General features: G+C 43.5%; 1 protein-coding gene across 1 annotated transcript in view; it reads left to right on the forward strand.

The window, feature by feature from the left end:
- The window catches only part of OVCH1 (ovochymase 1), a 73,190-nt gene that overhangs the window by 47,047 nt on the left and 3,518 nt on the right, over positions 1 to 22,625 (forward strand). Inside the window, exons 19-30 of the mRNA XM_058191684.1 lie at positions 478 to 632; positions 2,420 to 2,573; positions 3,541 to 3,642; positions 5,814 to 5,952; positions 6,864 to 7,003; positions 12,945 to 13,079; positions 13,812 to 13,841; positions 15,984 to 16,208; positions 17,626 to 17,802; positions 19,532 to 19,751; positions 21,327 to 21,478; positions 22,435 to 22,524. Coding sequence (XP_058047667.1) covers positions 478 to 632; positions 2,420 to 2,573; positions 3,541 to 3,642; positions 5,814 to 5,952; positions 6,864 to 7,003; positions 12,945 to 13,079; positions 13,812 to 13,841; positions 15,984 to 16,208; positions 17,626 to 17,802; positions 19,532 to 19,751; positions 21,327 to 21,478; positions 22,435 to 22,524 — 1,719 coding nt within the window. The remainder of the gene's footprint in view (positions 1 to 477; positions 633 to 2,419; positions 2,574 to 3,540; positions 3,643 to 5,813; positions 5,953 to 6,863; positions 7,004 to 12,944; positions 13,080 to 13,811; positions 13,842 to 15,983; positions 16,209 to 17,625; positions 17,803 to 19,531; positions 19,752 to 21,326; positions 21,479 to 22,434; positions 22,525 to 22,625) is intronic.

Genomic DNA, 22,625 nt, shown 5'->3' on the forward strand with positions numbered 1-22,625 from the left:
CTTCTAGAATTCCTCAGACAGCTTTGCTGTTTGGGGAATTCTGGGAGTTGTAATACACCCATCTTAAACTGCCACTCATCTTAAACTGCCAGTGTTGAGAGAGAAAAAAAAGTTCTAATGCAAGCAGGATTACATAACCTAAGGAGGTATTAGGGGCCCATCTAAATTTGGGTAGGCAATGTTTTGGAATTAAAATTCTTTCAGCTCCAGCTAGTATAACTAGTGGCAAGAGATAGTAGACCATTTTGTTCAAAACATCTGGATGCCGTCAGGTTGAATATTCATTATTTGGACCAAGCTATCAATAGAGCCTGTCTCTTCTACTGCAGCCTCTTTTTCAGACTCATTTATATGCTTTTAGGCCTAACTCAGATGTGGTCCAAACCTTAGTAGTACGTTTTGAGCACAATTTCCCCCTAGTCCATCAAAGGGGAAAAAAAATACATTACTCTGAAATATTCTTCTGCTGTTTTATAGTTGGAGGCCTAGCAACCCGTCTTCAGCAAATGCATGTCCCACTGGTGGCCAATGACCTCTGTGAGCAAAACTACTACTTCAATCACCCTGGAGGGATCACACCTCAGATGCTCTGTGCTGGTTTTGCATCTTTGGAAGGCCACGATTCCTGCAAGGTATCAAGAGAACAGACAAAAACATAGACTGCAGCACAGAAGGGCAAGCGTGGGCTTCAAAAATTTTAGCAAGGGGTTCTCTGCCCAGTTGCTGGGTGGGCGTGACCATGGTGGGCGTGGCCTAGTCAGCCTCCACCATGACCAGTGGGGGATGTTTTTGCTCTCCCCGAGCTCTGGAGGCTTTTCTTGAGCCTCCGGGAGGGCGAAAATGGGCTCCCCAGGCTCCAGAGGCCCTCTGGAGGCCAGAAACAGGTAGGTTTCTGGCCTTCCCAAACTTCCGGTAGGCCCGTTTTTCACCCTCCCCGAGCCTCCATGTATGCTTTGAACTTGCATCCAAAATGCATCCAAAATGGGCCGCTTGGGAACTCCTGGGAGGGGCAGGATGGGGTGGGCGGGGGCAGCCAGGAGTGGGATTTGAGGGTTCTCCGAACTGCACAGAATCTTAGCTAGAGGTTCTCCCGAACCCCTGCGAACCCCCAGCAGCCCACCCCTGCAGAAGGGTAAACTAGAATAAGGAAAGTATGCTCAAGCTACCAAATATGGATCATCTGCATCTTATTATATTAAACAAGTTACAGTTATAGATCAAAGAGGATCTGTAGCTTATAGGCTGAATTTGGAACGCTTGCACTTTTTCAAGAAGGGAAGAATAATAGATTGGGGGTTGGGCCATCAGTACTGTTCATGGGATATAATGTGATTCCTTTTGGGCAAGTACTTTACTGGTACCAACAGTACTTGTAGCTCAGGATTTGAACTGTGGAGTCTCTGAGCTTGGTGTTTTTTTGGTTTTTGGTTTTTTTTTGCAATATGTTTTATTACCAAACTAGGTAACATCATCAGTGTTAGAAGGGACTGGGGTTTGCTCTTGTTTTTATATACTAGTGGCTTGTCCTATCAATGTTGATGGAATTTTTCTTGGTGGTCTTAATGAGGCTGTTGTTTATTATTAGCTTGTATATTTGTGTTGGTAGCTTCTTGATTGGGGTATTCTTCTGCTTGTTCTGTTGTTAATCTTGGTGTTAATCTTTGCTCATATGGATGCTGATTGTTTGTGAGGAAGTGTTTTGGGTTTTTTTGTTTCCTTTTGGGCTTTTTGATTGTCTCTTTTGAATGGCATGTAGATCAAGGAACCGCCAAGAACAACACTGATAGGGGAAGCCATTAGTATATAAAAATAAGAGCAAATCCCACTCCGTTCTAGCACTGATGATGTTATCTAGTTTGGTAATGAAACATCTGCAAGAAAACCATCAAGCTCAGAGAGCATCTCTATTGCTGCTGAAAACCATAACTCTGTTACACAGATCTCACAGCCATTCTCTCTACTGTCCTTGCTGCAACTCAGTTTATAAAATTCCATGCCTATGTGGAAAAATTATGGACTTTTAGCAGTGGTGAAATCCATTTTTTTTACTACCAGTTCTGTGGGTGTGGCTTGGTGGGTGTGGTGTGGCTTGGTGGGCGTGGCAGGGGAAGGATACTGCAAAATCTCCATTCCCACCCCACTCCAGGGGAAGGATACTGCAAAATCCCCTATCCCACCCCACTCTGGGGCCAGCCAGAGGTGATATTTGCTGGTTCTCCAAACTACTCAAAAGTTCCACTACCAGTTCTCCGAACTGCTCAAAATTTCCACTACTGGTTCACCAGAACCTGTCAGAATCTGCTGGATTTCACTCCTGATTTTTAGACATGTGTATTAGAAATATAAATATAAAACAGCATCTATATGTTCTTTCTATACATTTTGCAAACTGTGTGTGTTTGTGTGCATGATTTTTCAGGGGGATTCAGGTCTGCTGGTTTGCCAAAATGAAAACAAGCCATTTATACTCCATGGACTTGCTAGCTGGGGTGTGGGCTGTGCCCAGCCTAAGAGACCAGGTGTTTATTCAAGAGTGAGTTCCTTTTTTGACTGGATTGTATCTGTAATGAAAGGTAAGCATAGTCCTACTTCTTGCCCACGGGTCTCTCTTTGGATCTAAATGCTAAGCAATACTGCCTTCTGATATTTGAGTGGCATCGTCTGCTTGGATTTAGGGCAGGGTTCCCAAATTGTGAGGTATACATTCCATGAGGAGGTGCAGGCAGACTCCAGAGTTTAAAGATTTTTATTTTTTATGCCTTTACTAAAAAATAAAGTTTCATTGTATTGTTTTCATTGTTAGTTTAGCTTCATTTTGGTCTTTGTATTATTAGGGGAGGTGGGCACATAAAGATTAAATTAAAGGAAGATCTGATGGCAAAAATTTAGATTTGAGCAAAGCAAGCAACATTTGAATGCATTTTTCAATTTTTTAGAATGTCAGATATATATATATTTTTGCTAGAACTCACGTTAACACAAGTTTACTGTAAAATTGGCCCAGTAGTTGAAAGATGAGCACAAATGTGTGAAAAATGTAGGCTTCAATATAATCCGAGGAAAGTAGCTTTGATTATTTCATTTCTGTATTTTAGCATATTTTACCCCTTTCAGCTAAAAGGCCTAGTAGAGCAATTGATCTAGAATAGATCATTAATCAATACAAGCAGTCCTAGGAGATTTGTTATTATAAAAGATATGTTATCAAAAGGAAGAAGGATGAGATAATCAGGAAAACAAGCCAAGTCAGACCTATTTAAACATTATTTAACTTTGTACAGTATGCTTACACCTCATTGGGGTTAGCATAGCTAATTTTATTTTATAGAAGTTGTGGGCGCTCCATTGCTGAAGGATTTCAAGAAAAGATTGTGCAGTCATTTGTAGAGGATGCAATAAAGTCTCCTTTCTTGGGCTGAGGGTTGGACTAGAAGACCTCTAAGGTCCATTCCAGCCCTATGATTCTATGATTTCAATTTTTTCAATAGCTCTTATTTCTCTCTCTCTCTTTCTCTCCCCCTCCCTCCCTCTTCACAATAGAGAAGGGACCAGCAGAGATGCCAATCAGTAACATTGGTCTTGAAACCTTAGTACGGTCATTGGAGTCACCTATGAACCTTTTGCAAGCTATTGATGGACAAGGTACATAACATCAACAAGCCTGATACCATCCTTTGCCTTATTGTAGTACATTTTAATAGTGTTGCTATTCTAATTCCTAGAAAGCTGCACTAACTATTCTTTTAATTACCATATTAATGTGTTTGGGAAGTGTCACACAGGCAAAGGCTAAGTAGTTATGGATATTTCCTGATTGCCCCATATAACATCACTACTTGGAGAGCTGCTTTGATGGACAATTGTTTTCTGGGTGAAATTCAGAATGATGTTTGTCACTGTTAAATTCCTTCATGGCTCAGGACTTGGTATCTGCAGATCACCTGGTCACAACAATGACTCTCTACCTGATAAGATCTGGTAGAGTGGACTCTATTCCTTTGCTCTGGAAATGTCATCTAGAGCAGGGGTCTCCAACTTTGGTCCCTTTAAGACTTGTAGTCTTCAACTCCCAGAGTCCCTCAGCCAGCAAAGCTGGCTGAGGAACTCTGGGAGTTGAAGTCCACAAGTCTTAAAGGGACCAAGGTTGGAGACCCCGATCTAGACGAACCATGGAAGGTGCTCCTTCTATACCCAGATGGCTCTAACTCCATCAGGGTTTAGGAAGTCCATCAAATTCTGGGAAGGGACTTGTGACCCGAAGGATGTGGATCTGATTGCGGAATTTCTTGGTTTAATTGATTTAATTGATTAATGTTCTGGTGCTTTACATGGGACAGATAAGCTTGATCATCTTTTTCAATTTGTTCAATTTGCATATTTTGGGCTTGACATCACTCAGAGTTGTTTGTGAGAACTAAATTAGTTTTTATTTGCATTTATATCCTGCCCTTCTCCGAAGACTCAAGGTGGCTTACATTGTGTTAATTAATAGTCATCATCCATTTGTATATTATATACAAAGTCAACTTATTGCCCCCAACAATCTGGGTCCTCATTTTACCTACCTTATAAAGGATGGAAGGCTGAGTCAACCTTGGGCCTGGTGGGACTAGAACCTGCAGTAATTGCAAGCAGCTGTGTTAATAACAGACTGTCTTAACAGTCTGAGCCACCGGAGTTGTAGAATAGAATCCAGGAAAACGTGATTCTACTGAATCTAGGCAATCCTAGGATGTCCTAGGAATTTCTCATTGGGAATTGTTGATGCTGAACTACAATGAGAGGCAGGTTCTTTAGGGGAAACTATGAGAGCCATACTGATATAAAAGCAGCCTAAATGTCCTTTTTCTGCCATAAATTTTTAAATGACATGACAGAAGTTGAGGACTATTGAGCTGGATCGGAGTCACTCCTGTTGCTATTTTTTCAATCAGAATTTTTCCTATATCTCTGTGGCCTCTGTGCTTTATGACCATTTGTGTGACTTTATTCCTTGCAGGATGTCCATCAGAATTCATTCTGGATAAGCCCAGGGGATTTATCTCCTCCCCTTCTTGCTCTGCAGAGTACATTGGAGATGTACAGTGTTGGTGGATGCTTCAGGTTTCCCCAGGAGGAATGGCAAAACCTTGTCCTGAATCATCTATTATCTTTGCCTAGCCCGGGTGTCAGCAACCCGCGGCTCCAGAGCCGCATGTGGCTCTTTGGGCCCTCTGCTATGGCTTCTTGTCCCATCACTGGCTGGTACCGCCCCTCGCCCTCCCCTCCCAGTCACTCCTCACCTGGCCTTGGAAATCCGAGAGATACAGAGGGGCGGGGGGGGGAGAGGGGGAGAGAGAGACATAGATAAAGAGAGAGAGACATACAGAGAGAGAGAGAGGGAGGGAGAGAGGGGGGGGAAAGGTTTTTGTGGTTCTTGGTGTTTTTTAACAACTGGTTCTCTGCCCTAAGGACCAGCTGGGTAGGTGTGGCTAGGGGGGTCATGTGACTGGGTGGGAGTGAATGACGTGGAGTTGACCATGCCCAGCCAGGTTTTGTGGCTCCCGGTGTTTTTTTTTTCCCCTGTGCGAAACGGGTCCAAATGGCTCTTTGAGTGTTTAAAGTTGCAGACCCCTGGCCTAGCCATATCTTTTGCATGTGTGTTTAAAATAATTACCCTATAAATATGTTTTTGGTACCATTTAAATTATGAAATGATTTCATTTTAACAGTTCTCTTGGAGTCATTTACAACACAAATTGGGGGGGAGGGGAATATTGTAAGTGCTGAAGGGCCATCTACAGCATTTGCTGCTTCCTTTCTTCCTGTTGTAGGATCTAAGATAGGAAGTATCCTCAAAGAATCCAATGACTTGAGCCAACAATTGGCCTCTTGCAGAGATGTGATCCTTACAGCCCGGGAAGGAATAATCAGGACTCCGGGTTTTCCTAATGGCTCTTCCAGTGCCACCAGGTAGGGTTATGTCTGTCTTCCTGACCTGTAGAAATAAGCTTCTCTTGGGGAATTAATTTTGTATGTGACAGGATTGTCCAAATGAATACTCCCCAAATAAGTTGGTCTTTAGTTCCCCTCATCTGGATTGCTTTGTGCTCATTTTCACCATCACTTTTCCACTCAAATAAATGACTCATGGTGATTACGCTATTACTAATTAGGCTTAGCCTGGTGCAGCTCTTTAATGAGTTAAGAAATACTTTCTTCCAACTCTGTTTTTCCCTTTTGCTTTGGAGTTCATGACAATATAATTTAATCTTTATTGTTGCAATATTGGGGGTGGATTCAGAACAACAGAATGACAGAGTTGGATGGGACCATGGAGGTCTTCTAGTCTAACCCTCTGCTCAAGCAGTGGACCCTATACTATTCCAGACAAATGGCAGTCCAATCTCTTCTTAAAAGCCTCCAGTGATGGAGCACCCACAACTTCTGTCTCTGAATCATTTATTACTCCCTAGATCTTGTCAGACTTAGTAAATCAGACTGGAAAGTTTTATCCGCCTTCATGGTAGTATGATGGTTAATTTACATGTCAGGGTTAAATGACAGTTCCTCATTCAGATGATATGAAAAGCTATGGCTTACATCTATCTTCTCCAATATGGGACTTCCAGTTGTACTTCAATGCCAGAATCACCGAGTTAGGAAGCAAATGCTAGAAATTCTGGGCGTGGTAACCAACCATTTTTAGGGCTTTGAGTGGGAAGCTGTTTTATTAGGAGGACATAAAGGGATACCACTTTTCAACACCCCCTTCAACCGACTCTCGATGCAAAGCAGCTTTATTACAGAAAGAGAAGGAAAAGAGAGAAAAATGGTCCAGTGCTTAGGTCTAAAACCTTCCTATTATTGATTTATTACACCAGTTGCCACTGGAGGATTGTTGCCCCATTAAATGCCATCATTAGACTGGATTTCCTGGACTTTGTGCTTGAGAATTCCCTTCCCAAATGTCATGGCGGACTTATACTGCGTGAAGGATTTGGACCTACAAGAGAGATGCTTGGTGAGAGATTTAACATTACAATAGATTGCTGTAAGGATGGGTTCCACCCACCCTCTGTTGCTTTTTTGATGCAGAAACTACTCAAGGTGGCTACATCTGAGATGATAATGTCCTAAGGCTCTAAAAATGAAAACAAAGTTTGGATTGTTGGACTCTTAGGAGAACTACCTTTATGCTGCATATTTTATATGACATACTTTATGCTTTATATCAGGGGTCTCCAACCTTGGCAACTTTAAGACTTGTGGATTTCATCTCCCAGAATTGGGAGTTGAAGTCCACAAGTCTTAAAGTTGCCAAGGTTGGAGACCCCTGCTTTATATTTAGACCACATGTGTCCTCATCTCAGTATCAACTGCACCAGAGGTGAGGGTTTTCCTGTGGGTTACGGTTGTTCCTATTGTTTACTATTGCTAAAATGGATAAAGGCTACTTTTAAAAAAATTAGGAAAGGTTTTTTTTTGGGGGGGGGACAGCTAGTTTAATGTGTTAAGCCCATTCTAGTTTAATCAATAGTGGTAAATTTACCACTAATTCTTAGTAGTGAAATCAAGTGAGAATCTGGAACTTCCAGACACAAAAAAAGAGTTCGCATAGCCTGTGCATCATGAGTGACAGTAGGCTTCCTTCCCTCTTGGCCATATTTAAGAAGTCTTGGTGACTGAATCCACCTTTTTATGTGCAAAGCATATGCTCTGCCACATCACTACTGTGGCTTCTGTCACTTGGTGCACTATTTACCTTTCTGTCTGCATAAAAAAGGAAATGTGCTGAAGTATGTTCAGAGTGTTCTGTCCTCACTACATGTTAGTCTGTGTGCAGCTCAACATGCAGCTAAACCCATCTATTCAACATGCAGCTAAACCCATCTAAAACAGACCGTGTGTGTAGATCTGAATGCTTTATTGAAAGAACAGGATATGGTGAAACTGGGGAAAATAGGGATACATACAATGAGAACCAATGTTGTGACTCCAGCCCCCGAACCTGGCCCCATACCCAAAAGTGACTCCAAAAGTGAGGGGGAAGGGCCGGTAAGACTTACCTCGGGAGCACCGATTCCTTTGGCTTGGCTCCAGGAGCCAGAACCAGACCAGTCGGAGGACGTAATGAGGACATCATCCCGTGATTCCTCCCTTCCCCAGGCTACGCCTTCAGACCCAGCTTATAATAATAATAATCAAGCTTGGCTTGACCCGCGCTTCAGAAGATTAGAGAGGCGGCGTCATCAAAAAGGAAGGGTGGGGCAGGAGCACCACCCCACAGAATATATAAGGAGCTTTGGGACTGCTCTCACTCCACAGGAAGCAAAAGTTTAGTTGAACCGTTTCAAAAAGAGCTGAAAATCTTGCTACGTGAGTCATTTGTTTGAACTTTGGCAGGCAGCTGCAATTTCTCTGCCAGGACTGATAAGAGCTGTGAATCCACTGGCTGAAGGCCAGCTCGTGAGTCTGAAGTGGGGAAGGAGACAGAACAACCAAATACAAGATAGACAGCATTGAGTTGCTGCTGAACATAACAATTAATAAACACAAGCAATTTTAATCTCACCAGCAATGCTATGGGTGTGGGATGAGGCTTTATCCTTTGATGACCATGTGCCACAGATTCAGATGGATTCTTCTTTGTGCTTCTGCCTTCTTCAAATGATAAAGGAAATGGAGTCTGGTTTCCCAGCATGCATTTGACTTGAGAGTGCAGGCTGATGGGTAAATGGGTGAGATCAGCTTCAAACAATATACTTGGTATTTGTCTCTCCTGCTACTAGATGGGGCTAGAGAGCAACAACAGTATATAAAAATTATATGCTGGGGCATGACACAGATGTCATCATTCAAGGAAACTATCATAGGTGTGTCCAATGTCTTGTTCCATTTGCTTCATCGCCTACTGGACTTCACACAACTTTGGTTGTGTGACCCTGGGATACTGCAACTATCATAAATAGGAAGCAGTTGCCAAGCATTTACATTTTTATCTTGTGACCATGGGGATGCTGCAATGGTTATAAATGTGAAAAATTGTCATAAGTCACTTTTTTCAGTGCTGTTATAACTTCGAACAGTCAGTAAACAAATAGTTGTAAGTAGGGGTAGGCTCCTGGGGGTTTGGCAGGGTTCAGGCGATCCTTTAGCCAAGGATCGCCGGGGTTCAGTGAACCCTCAAATGCCACCCCTGAATGGCTATGCCCACCCCGCCTCTCCCAGAAGTCTCCACGTGGCCCGTTCATCATTCTGGGAAAATTCTGGAAGTCCAGAAACGGGCCTGTTTTTGGCCTCTGGAGGGTCTTCGGACCCCGGGGAAAGCAGTTTTGGCCTTCCCGGAGGCTCAAGGAAAGCCTCCAGAGCCTGTGAGGGCGAAAAACACCCCTCCCCCTGTGGTGCAGGCAGCCAACTAGGCCACGCCCACCATGCCCACGCCCCCCCAGCAACGGGACAGCGAGCCCGTTACTAAAGGTTCTGAAGCCCACCCCTGGTTGTAAGTCAAGGGCTACTTATTTATTTATTTATTTATTTATTTATTTATTATATTTGTATACCGCCCATCTCCCGAAGGACTCAGGGCGGTTCACAGCCAATAAAACAACAGAAAATATATAATACATATAAAACAGCAAAAAGAATAGAAAATTAATTCAATTGATGGCCTAAAACTTTTAAATACAAATTTAAAACCCCGTTTAAAACCCCTGATTTAAAACCCCAATTTAAAACTACGTTCACGCTAGTCCTGCTCTTTGAAACAGCAACGTCTTCAGCTCGCGGCGGAAGGACCTGAGGTCGGGGAGTTGATGAAGCCCCAGAGGGAGCTCGTTCCAGAGGGTAGGAGCCCCCACAGAGAAGGCCCTCCCCCTGGAGGTCGCCAGCCGACATTGTTTAGCTGACGGTATCCGAAAGAGGCCCTCTCTGTGAGAGCGCACTGGTCGGTGAGAGGCTAATGGTGGCAGTAGGCGGTCCCGTAAATATTTCGGCCCTAAGCCATGGAGCGCTTTAAAGGTGATAACAAGTACCTTGAAGTGAACCCGGAAGACCACCGGGAGCCAGTGCAGATTACGCAGGAGGGGTGTTACATGGGAGCCACAAGGAGCTCCCTCTATCACCCGCGCAGCCGCATTCTGGACCAGTTGGAGTCTCCGGGTACCCTTCAAGGGGAGCCCCATGTAGAGAGCATTACAGTAGTCCAGACTTATGAATGTCCCATGGGTATTGTTCTTGAAATCACTTCAGAAATCATGCAGAAAATACAGATCTTTTCCACAAGGCCACGGCGGAGAAATATAGTGGTGATTAATCAATGATTCTGGAAGTCCAGAATCATTGGACAGGTTGTTGGGGAGGCTTCACGCCACAACATGTTTACTGGACCCGTGCCCTTCCTGGCTGGTACTGGCCACTCAGGAGGTGACACGAGGCTGGCTCCAGAGGATTATCAACACTTCTTTGTTGGAAGGGGTTTTCCCTGCCGCCTTGAAAGAGGCGGTGGTGAGACCCCTCCTTAAGAAGCCCTCCCTGGACCCAGCTATTTTGGGTAATTATCATCCAGTCTCCAACCTTCGCTTTGTTGCGAAGGTTGTAGAGAGTGCTGTGGCGCGACAGCTACCCCAATACCTGGATGAAGATGTCTATCTAGACCCGTTCCAATCCGGCTTCCGACCCGGATACAGCACGGAGACAGCTTTGGTCGCATTGGTGGATGATCTCTGGAGGGCCAGGGACAGGGGTTATTCCTCTGCCCTGGTCCTATTAGATCTCTCAGCGGCTTTTGATACCATCGACCATGGTATATTGCTGCGCCGGTTGGAGGGATTAGGAGTGGGGGCACCGTTTATCGGTGGTTCTCCTCCTATCTCTCTGATCGGTCGCAGATGGTGTTGACAGGGAGGCAGAGGTCAGCCACGAGGCGCCTCACTTGTGGGGTGCTACAGGGGTCGATTCTCTTGCCGCTCCTGTTCAACATCTATATGAAGCCGTTGGGTGAGATCATCAGTGGCTTCGGGGTGAGTTAACAGCAGTACGCTGATGACACCCAGCTGTACTTTTCCACCCCGGGCCACCCCAATGAAGTTGTTGAAGTGCTGTCCCGGTGTTTGGAAGCCGTACGGGTCTGGATGGGGAGAAACAGGCTCAAGCTTAATCCCTCCAAGACGGAGTGGCTGTGGATGCCGGCATCCCGATTCAGCCAGCTGCAGCCGCGGCTGGCTGTTGGAGGCGAGTTATTGGCCCCAAAGGATAGGGTGTGCAACTTAGGTGTCCTCCTGGATGATCGGCTGTCGCTTGAAGATCATTTGACGGCCGTCTCCAGGAGGGCCTTCCACCAGGTTCGCCTGGTTCGGCAGTTGCGCCCCTTCCTTGATCGGGATGCCCTGTGCACGGTCACTCATGCGCTCGTTACCTCTCGCTTGGATTATTGTAATGCTCTCTACATGGGGCTCCCCTTGAAGTGCACTCGGAGGCTCCAGTTAGTCCAGAATGCAGCTGCGCGGGTGATAGAGGGAGCTACGCGTAGCTCCCACGTAACACCGCTCCTGCGCAGACTGCACTGGCTACCTGTGGCCTTTCGAGTGCACTTTAAGGTGTTGGTTACGACCTTTAAAGCACTCCATGGCTTAGGGCCTGAGTACTTACGGGACCGCCTGCTGTTACCACATGCCTCCCACCGACCCGTACGCTCTCACAGAGAGGGACTTCTCAGGGTGCCATCCGCCAAACAATGCCGGCTGGCGGCCCCCAGGGGAAGGGCCTTCTCTGTGGGAGCTCCCACACTCTGGAACGAGCTTCCCCCGAGCTTACGCCAAATACCTGACCTTCGGACATTCCGTCGCGAACTGAAGACACACCTTTTTATTTGCGCGGGGCTGGCTTGAATTGAATTTTAATTTTTAAATTTTGTAAATTTTATTAATTTTAAATGGGGTTTTTAGTTTATGGTATATTTTAAATTTTATCTCAGGCTAATTTTTTTAAATAAGTTTTTTAAATTGTATTTTAATTTGTATATTGTATGGTTTATCTTGCCTGTACACCGCCCTGAGTCCTTCGGGAGAAGGGCGGTATAAAAATCAAATAAATAAATAAATAAATAAATAAATAAATGATGCTCTTTGTTGTAAACATTTTCTTTCTTCTTTTTTTATGCAATCTACTTGAGTATGTCAACTGTTCTACTATTTTTATAAGTTTCATTGAGAATTGGATGCTTGCATTGCTTTAGTTTTTGCGAATGTTAAATCATCTTTGGTTGTAATGATGTGTAAATATAAAAAATAAGTATTGTTTGTGGCTTTTGAAGGTTCTGGTTGTGTCTGCGCCCCCCCGAGCTGGGCCCCCTGCCAGAAAGTGACTTGGAAAGTGAGGGGGAAAGGCCATCAGGACTTACCTCGGGAGCACTGGCTTCCCTGGCTCAGCTCCAGTAGCCAGAGGCAGGCCAGGTGGAGGAGATAACGAGGCTTTCATCCCCTGACTCTTTCCCCCCCCAGGCCACGCCTCCAGACCCGGCTGATGGCAATCAGGCCTGGCTGGACCCTAGGTTTCGTAGTCAGGAGAGGCGGGAACAACAGAAGCAGGGGTGGGGCAGGCCTAGGAAGTGCTGAGTCATGGAGCCACACCCTACAGGATATAAAAGCAGCAAGGGCTGCTATACCTCTTCGTAGCAAGCAAATCAACTGCTTAACTAGAGCTGAAGTACTGTTTGTTCCTGGTTGACTCATCAAGAGAGATAACAGAGACACTTGGCAGATGCTTGCTATTTTGCTGCCAGAGCTGATAGTGCCGGCTAATTAAGTCATTGTTCGGACTGAGGCGAGGGGGACAGAACAGTTCCCTTGCTTTCTCATAAGGTTTGCTAGAGATCATAAAAAGCCAGTCTTTGGGAAGGAATAAATAAAAAGTGAAAACTGAAGTGGCAGAATGGTCAAATTTCTTTTTTGTGTATATTCTGAAAGGTAACTTCTGTAATGAAACTCCGCATTATCCAGTAAAGTCACGCACTTCCATGATGATGCTGAACTTCACTTCTGGCCCAGATACAAATCTGAAAGGTTTCACTCTTGTCTACAAAATCCAAGAAACAGAGTCAAGTAAGTAGAAGGCTTTTCTGGACTTTGGAGAAAAGGGATCGGTGCAAAATAAAATAATAAAATAAAATAAAATTGGCCCAAAATAGAAGATGCATATTTTCTTCTCGATGGGGAATAGAATTCAGATTTGAATGACCTGCTGTATTTATTCAGTGACCTATTTATAGTTAGGTTCCCATCTGAAGTAAATGAAATAACGTAAACAGTATATCCACCTAGAACCAAAAAGGAAGCTGTCCAGAAATTTCTGCATGATTTATAGCTCTGGCCATATTCCATCCCATCAATGGTCTTGGAGTGTGCGTGTTTTACTGGGTGTGAAAAGAACAGGTTTTTGATCGTAGTTTCTACTGGCTTCCGATGATCAGGGAAAACTGGAGAAACATCTAAAACATCTGGCGAAAACGAGCTTGAGGGATATCAAAAGATAAAAATAAAGGTTTACCATGTCCAGTTGTGTCCGATTCTAGGTGGCGGTGCTCATCTCCATTTCTTTGTTCTTAACTTTAGTTTTCTTTTTTCTGTTCTTGCACTTCTTGTTTTTTTTCTTTTTTCTTTTGATTTGTCTTTTATTGTATGGAAATTATTAATAAGTATAAATAAATAATAAAATGGGAATAAATTTTAATAGTGATACATATACCTCTACTTGCTGAACCATCAACTACCTTTGTGTTAGCTCAGAAACATAAAGATGTATCATGCTATTCCTTTTTTTCTTTTTCCATGGAGGTCCTGTACAAGATAGAGACATTCGAAAAGGTAACGACAGCTGCATTTTTGTATGAAAAATGTACTAAAGTAGGAAGGAGTAGGTAGGGAATCAAGCCGTCAACATGTAGATCATTTTCTAGGTGGCCTGAACCAAGCATGTTAACTTTATGTTTTACCAACAAAGAAATAAAGGGAGAAATGAAGTGACTGCCCGCAGTATGCTCTGTCCCATAATTGGGTAGACAATCAGACCTGATAGACTGGAGGGAAAAAACCCTACTTGAACCAAGCATGTTTTCCAAGCAGAAATATCAACATTTAATGCAAGCACAATCTTGTGCTGTTTTGGAGGGAGACAGTGCCTGAGTGTACGCATATTTATTGATATCTTATTTATTGATTGATCCATTTTTTTTAACATCTGCCAGTCTATCCAGGAGGCGCCAGAAGGTGAACAAAATAAAAAGAAAGAATTCCATTTATCCAACCAATCAAATAAAACTGTACTAGAGCCCAGTAAAATCACAAAACCCCTAATCACACTTACCCATGCCACGCCAGAGCATCCATGATTACAACCCCTGGGTCACAGCCTGGTGAAAGGCCAACTGGACTGTTTGTTCTTCAGGGCTATACTCAGTGGTGAAATCCAATTTTTTTTACTACTGGTTCTGTGGGCGTGGCTTGGTGGGCATGGTGTGGCTTGGGGGCAGGCAAGGGAAGGATACTGCAAAAATTCCATTCCCACCCCACTCCAGGGGAAGGATATTGCAAAATCTCCATTCCCACCCCACTCTGGGGCCAGCCAGAGGTGGTATTTGCTGGTTCTCCGAACTACTCAAAATTTCCGCTACTGGTTCTCCAGAGCCTGTCAGAACCTGCTGGATTTCACCCCTGGGTATACTGGTTTCTAGGGCAAGTGGTCTAATAGACACAGCATGCTGCCATGTGCTGCAGCTAAAAAAGGCCCAGTACATCCAAGAATGTATTGTTTTTTAAAAATACACTTTTAAATACTCTTTCTACAATCTATTGAAACTATAATTCTCAGCATTCTAGAACAGCGGTCACCAAGTGGTGGTCCATGGACCACTGGTGGTCCGCAAGAAAATTTTGTTGGCCCACAGAAAAATTATTTGCATTTTTAATATTGCACTAAATCAGGGGTCCTCAAACTATGGCTCCTGGGACGGATACGTGCAATGAACGTTTGTATTGCTGCAGAGAGTCTCCCCCTTCGGGGTCTTTTTGTGTGGGTCAGAGGGGGGCAGAAATTCCGACTTGGGTCTGCTTCAGCCTCCTGGTACGGGGCTTTGGGCAAAGGCTGGAGGGAATTGCCACTGGTGGTGAAGAGCCGGAGGATCTTGTTCCAGTGGGACTGCATCATGGCCTGGAACTGGCTGATCATCTCAACCCTCTAAGCCTCCAGGCGCCGGTACCTGGCTTTGCACTCCCGCAGGTCTTCTCTCTGCTTGGAAAGCCTATGCTCGTAGTCCTCAGTGAGGTGCTTATACTCAGCTTCCTTCTTGGTCAGATCCAATTTGAACTGAGCCAGCTGTTTTGCCAACTCTTTCTCCTGGTGGCTGCTTAGCTCCAACAACTGCTTCCTGTTGGGGCCCTAAGGAGCCTGGGTGGGGAGGCGAGGAGTTGGCCTGCCCACGCAATCACATGACCACCTAACCACACCCACCCAGCTGGTCATTAGGCAGATCATATTAGTGGTCCAGGTTGGTGAGCCCTGTTCAGGGGTGAAATCTACTTACCTTCCTTACTGGTTCTGAAGTGCACATGCTGCATGCACTTGCTTCGCACGGACATGAGTGCATGTCACATGCACACGCAGACCTGCATATGCACAGAAGGTAAAAAATACATTATTTCCTGGTTAAAACCAGGAAGTAATGACACCCAGTTGGGTGGACTCCGCCATAGCTACTGGATCGCCAAACTACCAGCCACAATCGCTACCAGATCGTGTGATCCGGTCCGATCCAGGAGCATTTCACCCCTGCCCTGTTCTAGAAGCTTCAACCTGTTGGGAAGAAACTTTGTGAATTGTGGTATAAACTCATTGGCCAGATGTCAAGTTAATGAAGGCTGGCCTGGTTTGTTTTGTTTGTTTTGTATTTTATAATGGGTAAAATAAAAATTCCAGAAATAAAAGAAGTCTTGTTTTCCCCTTTCTTTAAGGATGTCCAGTCTTGGATCTGATCCCAGTCGGGTTTGCAGAAATAGTTTCTCCAAATTATCCAGACCCCTATCCTAATTTACTAAACTGCACTTGGATAATATATTCTGCTTCAGGAAGCAAGCTAAAAACCGTGATACAAGATGTTGTTATTGAGGATGCTAAAGACTGCATTTGGGACTCCCTGAGCTTTTATGATGGACCAGATCAACATTCACAATTGCTTGGTGCGTTGTCTTCTGTCTTTTTACTTCATAGCCCTAAATATTGTTGCTTTTCCTGACTGTGGACCGGAATTACCAAACTGATGATTAAGCCCAGATGGTTGGCAAGTCTACAGATAGCAAAGAAATTGTATTTTTTGTTTGATTAGGCTTAGAAACGCATCAGAGATTTTTAGAATGGAGCTGTAGACTATTAACTGCTGCCTTTCCCTCTATGAATATTTATGCATTTTAGCCAATTCTCATTGAAAGTCTAATCATGTAGTGTAGACGATGGTAGGTCTCAGAGAGACACAGTGTATGGGACGTTGGCGTTGTACCTCTGGGTTCCCATACCAAGTTCCTCGATGGGCAGCTCAAGCAATTTTCTTCCAGGTCAGCTACTCAAAAGTTGTAATTGCAAAATATCTGCTTCGTGAGTTGAGGCTGTTTGCCCATTTATAAAGGCTCCCAGCAAGCCCCATTTCTTAAAGCTGCAGATCTTCCCTTGGCCAGAAAGTCCCATTGTATCGTGAAATCCTTTGTCCAGACCATGGATGCTATTTGGCAGGTTCTGGCAGGTTCTGGAGAACCGGTAGCGGAAATTTTGAGTAGTTCGGAAAACCGGCAAATACCCACCTCTGGCTGGCCCCAGAGTGGGGTGAGAATGGAGATTTTGCAGCATCCTTCCCCTGGAGTGGGGGAATGGGGATTTTGTAGCATCCTTCCCCTGGAATGGGGTGGGAATGGAGATCTCTTTTGCAGAGATTTTTCCCCTGCCACGCCCACCAAGCCATGCCCACCAAGCCATGCCACACCCACAGAACCAGTAATAAAAAAAAATGAGTTCCAACACTAAGGGGTCAAGCCTCATTCAGACTAATACCACTTTTTATTTTTTTCAATATGACCAATGCAGTGTGACAAGGGCAGGCAGGGAGATGACTCAAGGCTTATTTTGATGTCCTCTTGTTGGGACAAGCAGAGAAAGCACAGGTTATAATTATGTGATCAGGGCATTCATCACAAGAGTTGGAGTTGCTCTGATGAGCATTTTGAGGATAGTAACATTGACCAGGTGTCTGGTGAGCAGCTAAGAGGCTGATTTATGAAATGTCCAGGGTTGAAGTCCACCCTCTCTCCTGGCAGCTTATTGTGGGATATTGAGCAATTACAGTCTCTTAGCCCAATCCATCTCACAGGGTTGCTTCTCAGTACTTAAGTACTTGGAAGATAAGCACTATCTATTCTATGCCATCTGGAGTTCCTGCAGGAAAGGCAGAAAATAAATCTTGAAAATAAATAGTTGGATAAATCATAAGACGGGGAGATGGCTCAGGTAGGCAGCAACAATGCACCCTGTCTTTTCTGGCTCTTCCCCAACCATATGGTCCATTGAAACCTTTTGGCATGCCATCTTCTTTGTCTTATGGTTTTACAGGAACACTGTGTGGCCACAAAAGGAACCTTCAACTGTTTTCGAGCAGCAGCTACTTGACAGTGCATTTCAGAACAGATGGCTCGGTTGGGGCCAAGGGCTTCAAGATCAGTTTTGGAGAGACGAATCAAGGATCGGTTCCGAGAAGCAAGAATGGGATCATAGAACTCAACAGTCCATGTAATAATTTTAAGTTGGAGGGGTGTGTGTGTGTGTGTGTGTGTGTGTGTTTTTCCTAGACTGTAGGCTTCCCGACCGACCTTCCGATTATGGTATTTTTTTCTCCTATTCATTTAGAAAGTTTATGGGTCACCTTTTATGATACATCAGAAAACTCAGTCTGTTTTACAAATAAAACAAAAATCCAGCATTGGAACAATCGAACTGGAAGAGACATGTTTTGAAAGCGCATTTAGAAGTCTTTGCGGTGTGCATATGTCTATAGATTTCTGGCCAAGTGGCCTCCTATAAAGAGACGTCTTGGGAAAAATTGAGCAATAAATTACTGTACACTTATTTTGATGGTCTGTGTGGAGGTGTTTTTTGTTTGTTTGTTTGTTTTGATACCTTCGAGTCAGTCTTGACTCCTGGCAGCTGCCTGGACTAATCTGTGTAGGTTTTTTTTGGCAGTGTTTCTAGATGTGGTTTGCCGTTGCCTTCTTCCTAGGGCTGAGGGACAGGGACTGGCCCAAGATCACCCAAATGGCTTCATGCCTAAAATGGGATTAAAACTTACAATCACCTGGTTTTTACAGTAGCCTGGTGCCTTAACCACTACATCAAACAGGCTCTCTTTGATTGATCGCATAAATATACTTTATTTTGGTAAAGTCTCAGAGATTGGCTGCTTGACTAGACATAACAGAATTGCAGGCCTTCAGGCCTTCATTTGCATGGTATGGCTGCCATCTTGACTTTTTGAATTTCTCCTGCAGACATTCCTGATATGTTGAGCTTTTAAACATTTCCATGTTTTCATATGAAAACAGCAACGGTGGCTTTGGTGATATTTTTAAAATTTTAACTTTAATTTAACTGGCAGGTGTTGGCGGTAATTACTGTTAAGCAGGGATGGGCTGCTGGGGGTTCGCAGGGGTTCAGGAGATCCTCCAGCTAAGATTCTGTGCAGTTCGGAGAACTCCTAAATCCCACTCCTGGATGGCCCTGCCCCACCCTCTGCCCCTTCCAGGAGTCCCCACACGGCCTGTTTTGGATGCAGGTAAGTGCAGAGTGTGCACAGAGGCTCGGGGAGGGTGAAAAATGGGCCTACCGGAAGCCTCTGGAGCCTGGGGAGCCCATTTTCGCCCTCCCAGAGGCTTGAGGAAAGACTCCAGAGCCCAGGGAAGGCAAACCCTGCCCACCAGTTGTGGTGCGGGAGGCTGACTAGGCCACACCCACCAAGGTCACACCCATCCAGCAATCAGCCAGAAAACTCCTTGCTAAAATTTTTGAAGGCCACCCTTGCTGTTAAGTGAAATACTTTGCCAAAATAGGAGTGACCAATAATATTAACAGCCTAACAATAATAACGTAAACTTTTAGCTGATACCTGTTTCTCTTCTTGCAGATTCGCTTGATAAACAAATCGCTACTGAAGAAAGTAAATAATAGTCATCCAAATTTGGTCAGGCATACATGGTGTTAATTAACGTGGAGGTGATACGTTGGGAATAAAACAGCAATTATTTCTCAATACATGTCTGAATGGGAAGTTATTCAGAATAATTCTACTTATTTGCCGCTTCTCTCAGCCAATTTAATGCTTAATGTTGAAAAAAAGATGGTAGTTGGAAAGGGGCTTAAAGCAGACATAGTAAAGGTGTTGCAAGTTTTACACAAGTTTATGGAATCACTTGGATGCTAGAATGTATAGTACACAATTAATAGTGGACTTTTCTTCTGGCACTAGGGAAATGTGGAATTCCAGCGGAAGATCTATTTTCCATTGAGGCAATTCCCACAAACACCTCACTGGAAGGACAGAGCAAATTAGAACTGTTTAGTGGCAATCTAGCATCTCCAGCATCTTGGCCATGGCTTGTGAGCCTACAGTTTGAAAACGAACACTTTTGTGTAGGAATTTTGATTGAGAAAACTTGGGTTCTGACTGCTGGACATTGTAATGTAAGGTAAGCAAATATACTGGGATTATTTCTCAAAAGATTGTATCCCCGCCTAGGATACAACCCCTGTCTGAGAGACGTTTGTTGCATTCTCAGAATGAAACCAAAGTATATTTCATGGGAATCATCCTTGGATTGGAAAATTTGATATAGGTTGCTAGGGGTCCAAAATATGCAAAAAAAAAAGAGGACTTCGCTGAATTTTAATTTTCTAACATTATGTTTCTTGCATCAATGCAGCACTTTGCATTTTTTTGTAAGAAGTTCATTGTACAGGTAGAACTTGACTTAAAATCATAATTGAGTACTAAATTATGATTGTAAGACATGAAGGCCGTTAAGTGAATCATCACATGACTCTGTCTGATTTTATGACCTTTTTTTGCAGAAATCTTTAAGAGAACATCACTCTTATTAAGCAAATGCCACAGTTGTTAAGTGAACCCATTGTTTACTGCAGGGGTGAAATCCACTTACCTTCCTTACCAGTTTGGAAGTGCACATGCCGCAAATTACATGTCATGCACACATCACATGTGTGCGCAGTCGCCTTCTGTGCATGCACAAAACCTGCACATGTGCAGAACACATTACTTCCTGATTAAAACCTTGAAGTAATGACACCCGGGCAGTTCTCCATTGCTACCGAATTGCTGAACCTCCAGCCATGATCACTACCGGATCATGCGATCCGGTCAGAACCGGGAGCATTTCACCCCTGGTTTATTGGTTTGTTTTTGGATGAAAACTGATTTCCAGCAAAAATGTCATAAATCCTTGGTCACGTGACTATGGGACATTTGAAACTCTGTAAATTCAGGGCAGTTGCTGAATATCCAAAATGCAATCATGTGATTGCCGGGGGAGCGGCCATAACTTTGAACAGTCGCTAAATGAGGGGTTGTAAGTCTAGGACTACATGTAGTTCATATATACTTTTATATATATTATTCAGATATACATTTTTCTTAAATGGATCGACTTTATGCAAATTGCTTCTCCTATAATTTTTTACTATCCTCTGATATATACATCGATAGACAAACATTTTGAGTAGCAAATTGAAATGCAATATAGTAGATACAGTATTCCTATATAGCAGGTGTTCCTGGTGTTGCTAAACTACAGTTCCCCGTATTCGTCCGTATAGTTCATATTAGGAATTGTAATTCAGCAACTCCCAGTGCACAGATCCATGAAGTGCACATTGGATAAGTTTTCTTTACACCATATAGTCAATATATTTTTACTCCAGCCATAGATGTTCCAATTATTATTGATTTTGTAAACTAACCACACAAATCTGCTAATTACAATATATTGTAGAATCCCTCAAGAGTATCAAAAGGCTGTATTATTCCTTAATTTTGTCAAATTTACATCTTACTCTCTTCCAGGGGCTCAAGATTGTCTTCATATCAAAAAGAGGGAGTTGGGGTTGTGAGTTTCTGGAGTTGGATCCAGGTCTCAGTGTGTAGATAATGTGCAACATTGCTCTTTGCAAAAAAAAAAAAAAAAGAAACATGCTATTTGCCGTGATTAAATTGTGCATATGGTGAACTTGGAACGTTGTTCTTTTAGCACTCAAATGGACAAAGCTGTCGTAGGGATCACTAACCTGCTTCCTGGCACTCAGATCTCAGTAAAAGCTGTCTACTTTCATGCCAACTTCAGCAATTTGCCACCCAGCAATGACATTAGTCTGTTAGAACTGGAGATCCCCATTCAGACAGGTACTATAACGGGGGGAATAACTTTCTTGGTTCAAGACCTTTATCTACAATGTCAATGCAAAGAAGTTTGAACTGAAAAGCAGTTGAACCAGAGTTGCTAGATTAAAGAAACTTTATGGGCCAGAAAGCAAGCCAAAGCTCTTGTAACAATGGCTTGTCAAAAGTACTAAAATAGTCATATTGAGCTCCATTGATTTGTACTTTCCGTGAACTGAGTTCTGTAAAAAAGCCTTGTGTGTAAATGGACAAGAAAGGGCTCTCTAGGCCATACAAATGCTGTTTTGCAGCTGATTCATCCTATCAGATTGAAGTAGTCCAGTATTTGTCATGTGTGAATCTATTGCTATCTGCATAAATTGGAGAATATCTCCTCCTATGATTGTGATCCAACAGTATAAAGGAATTTAGAAAATTTGGAGGAAAGCAAAAGAAGAATGAAATGTTGGGGAATGTCAGAAAAGATTACATGGGCCCCAGAAAGAGGAAAGCATGGGGAAAAAAAATTCAAAATAGCAATATCAATAGCACTTAGGCTTATATACTGCTTCACAGTGCTTTACAGCCTTCTAAGCGGTTTAGAAAGTCAGCATATTGTCCCCAACAATCTGGGTCTTCATTTTACTGACTTCGGAAGGATGAATCAACCTTGAGCCGGTGAGAATTGAATTGCTGGCAGTCGGCAGAATTAGCCTGCAATACTGCATTCTAACCACTACACCACCATAGCTCAAAATAACCCTGGCTTGATGTTATTAATTTAAGATGAGACAAAGAGGAATTGGGACAAGCTCTCAAGACTTTGTTGTTTTAATTTACATCAGTAAAGAGCTTTCTTGGAATCCCGGCTGCAACTGTTTCTTAATCTGGGCTACTTTGAAGGGAAGGTATCGATTTTAAGATTTCCTAGAATATACCATAACCCAGTTATGCTTTATTTCCTCTTTTTTTTTTTTAAGGAGACACCATAGGACTTATCTGTCTGCCGGAACAGGAGGAGAAAATAGCCACTGATGCCAAGTGCTTGACCGCAGGATGGAACATAACAGGTGAGGGTGATTGGTACCCAATGCTGTATTTCTGAAAGTACACATTTATGAAAAATGGCTTTGCACTGCCACAAATGAGAGTTAAAACAAAATACTGCAGT

This window comes from Ahaetulla prasina, chromosome 7, assembly GCF_028640845.1.
Source record: "Ahaetulla prasina isolate Xishuangbanna chromosome 7, ASM2864084v1, whole genome shotgun sequence".
In the NCBI taxonomy this organism is placed as follows: Eukaryota; Metazoa; Chordata; class Lepidosauria; order Squamata; family Colubridae; genus Ahaetulla; species Ahaetulla prasina.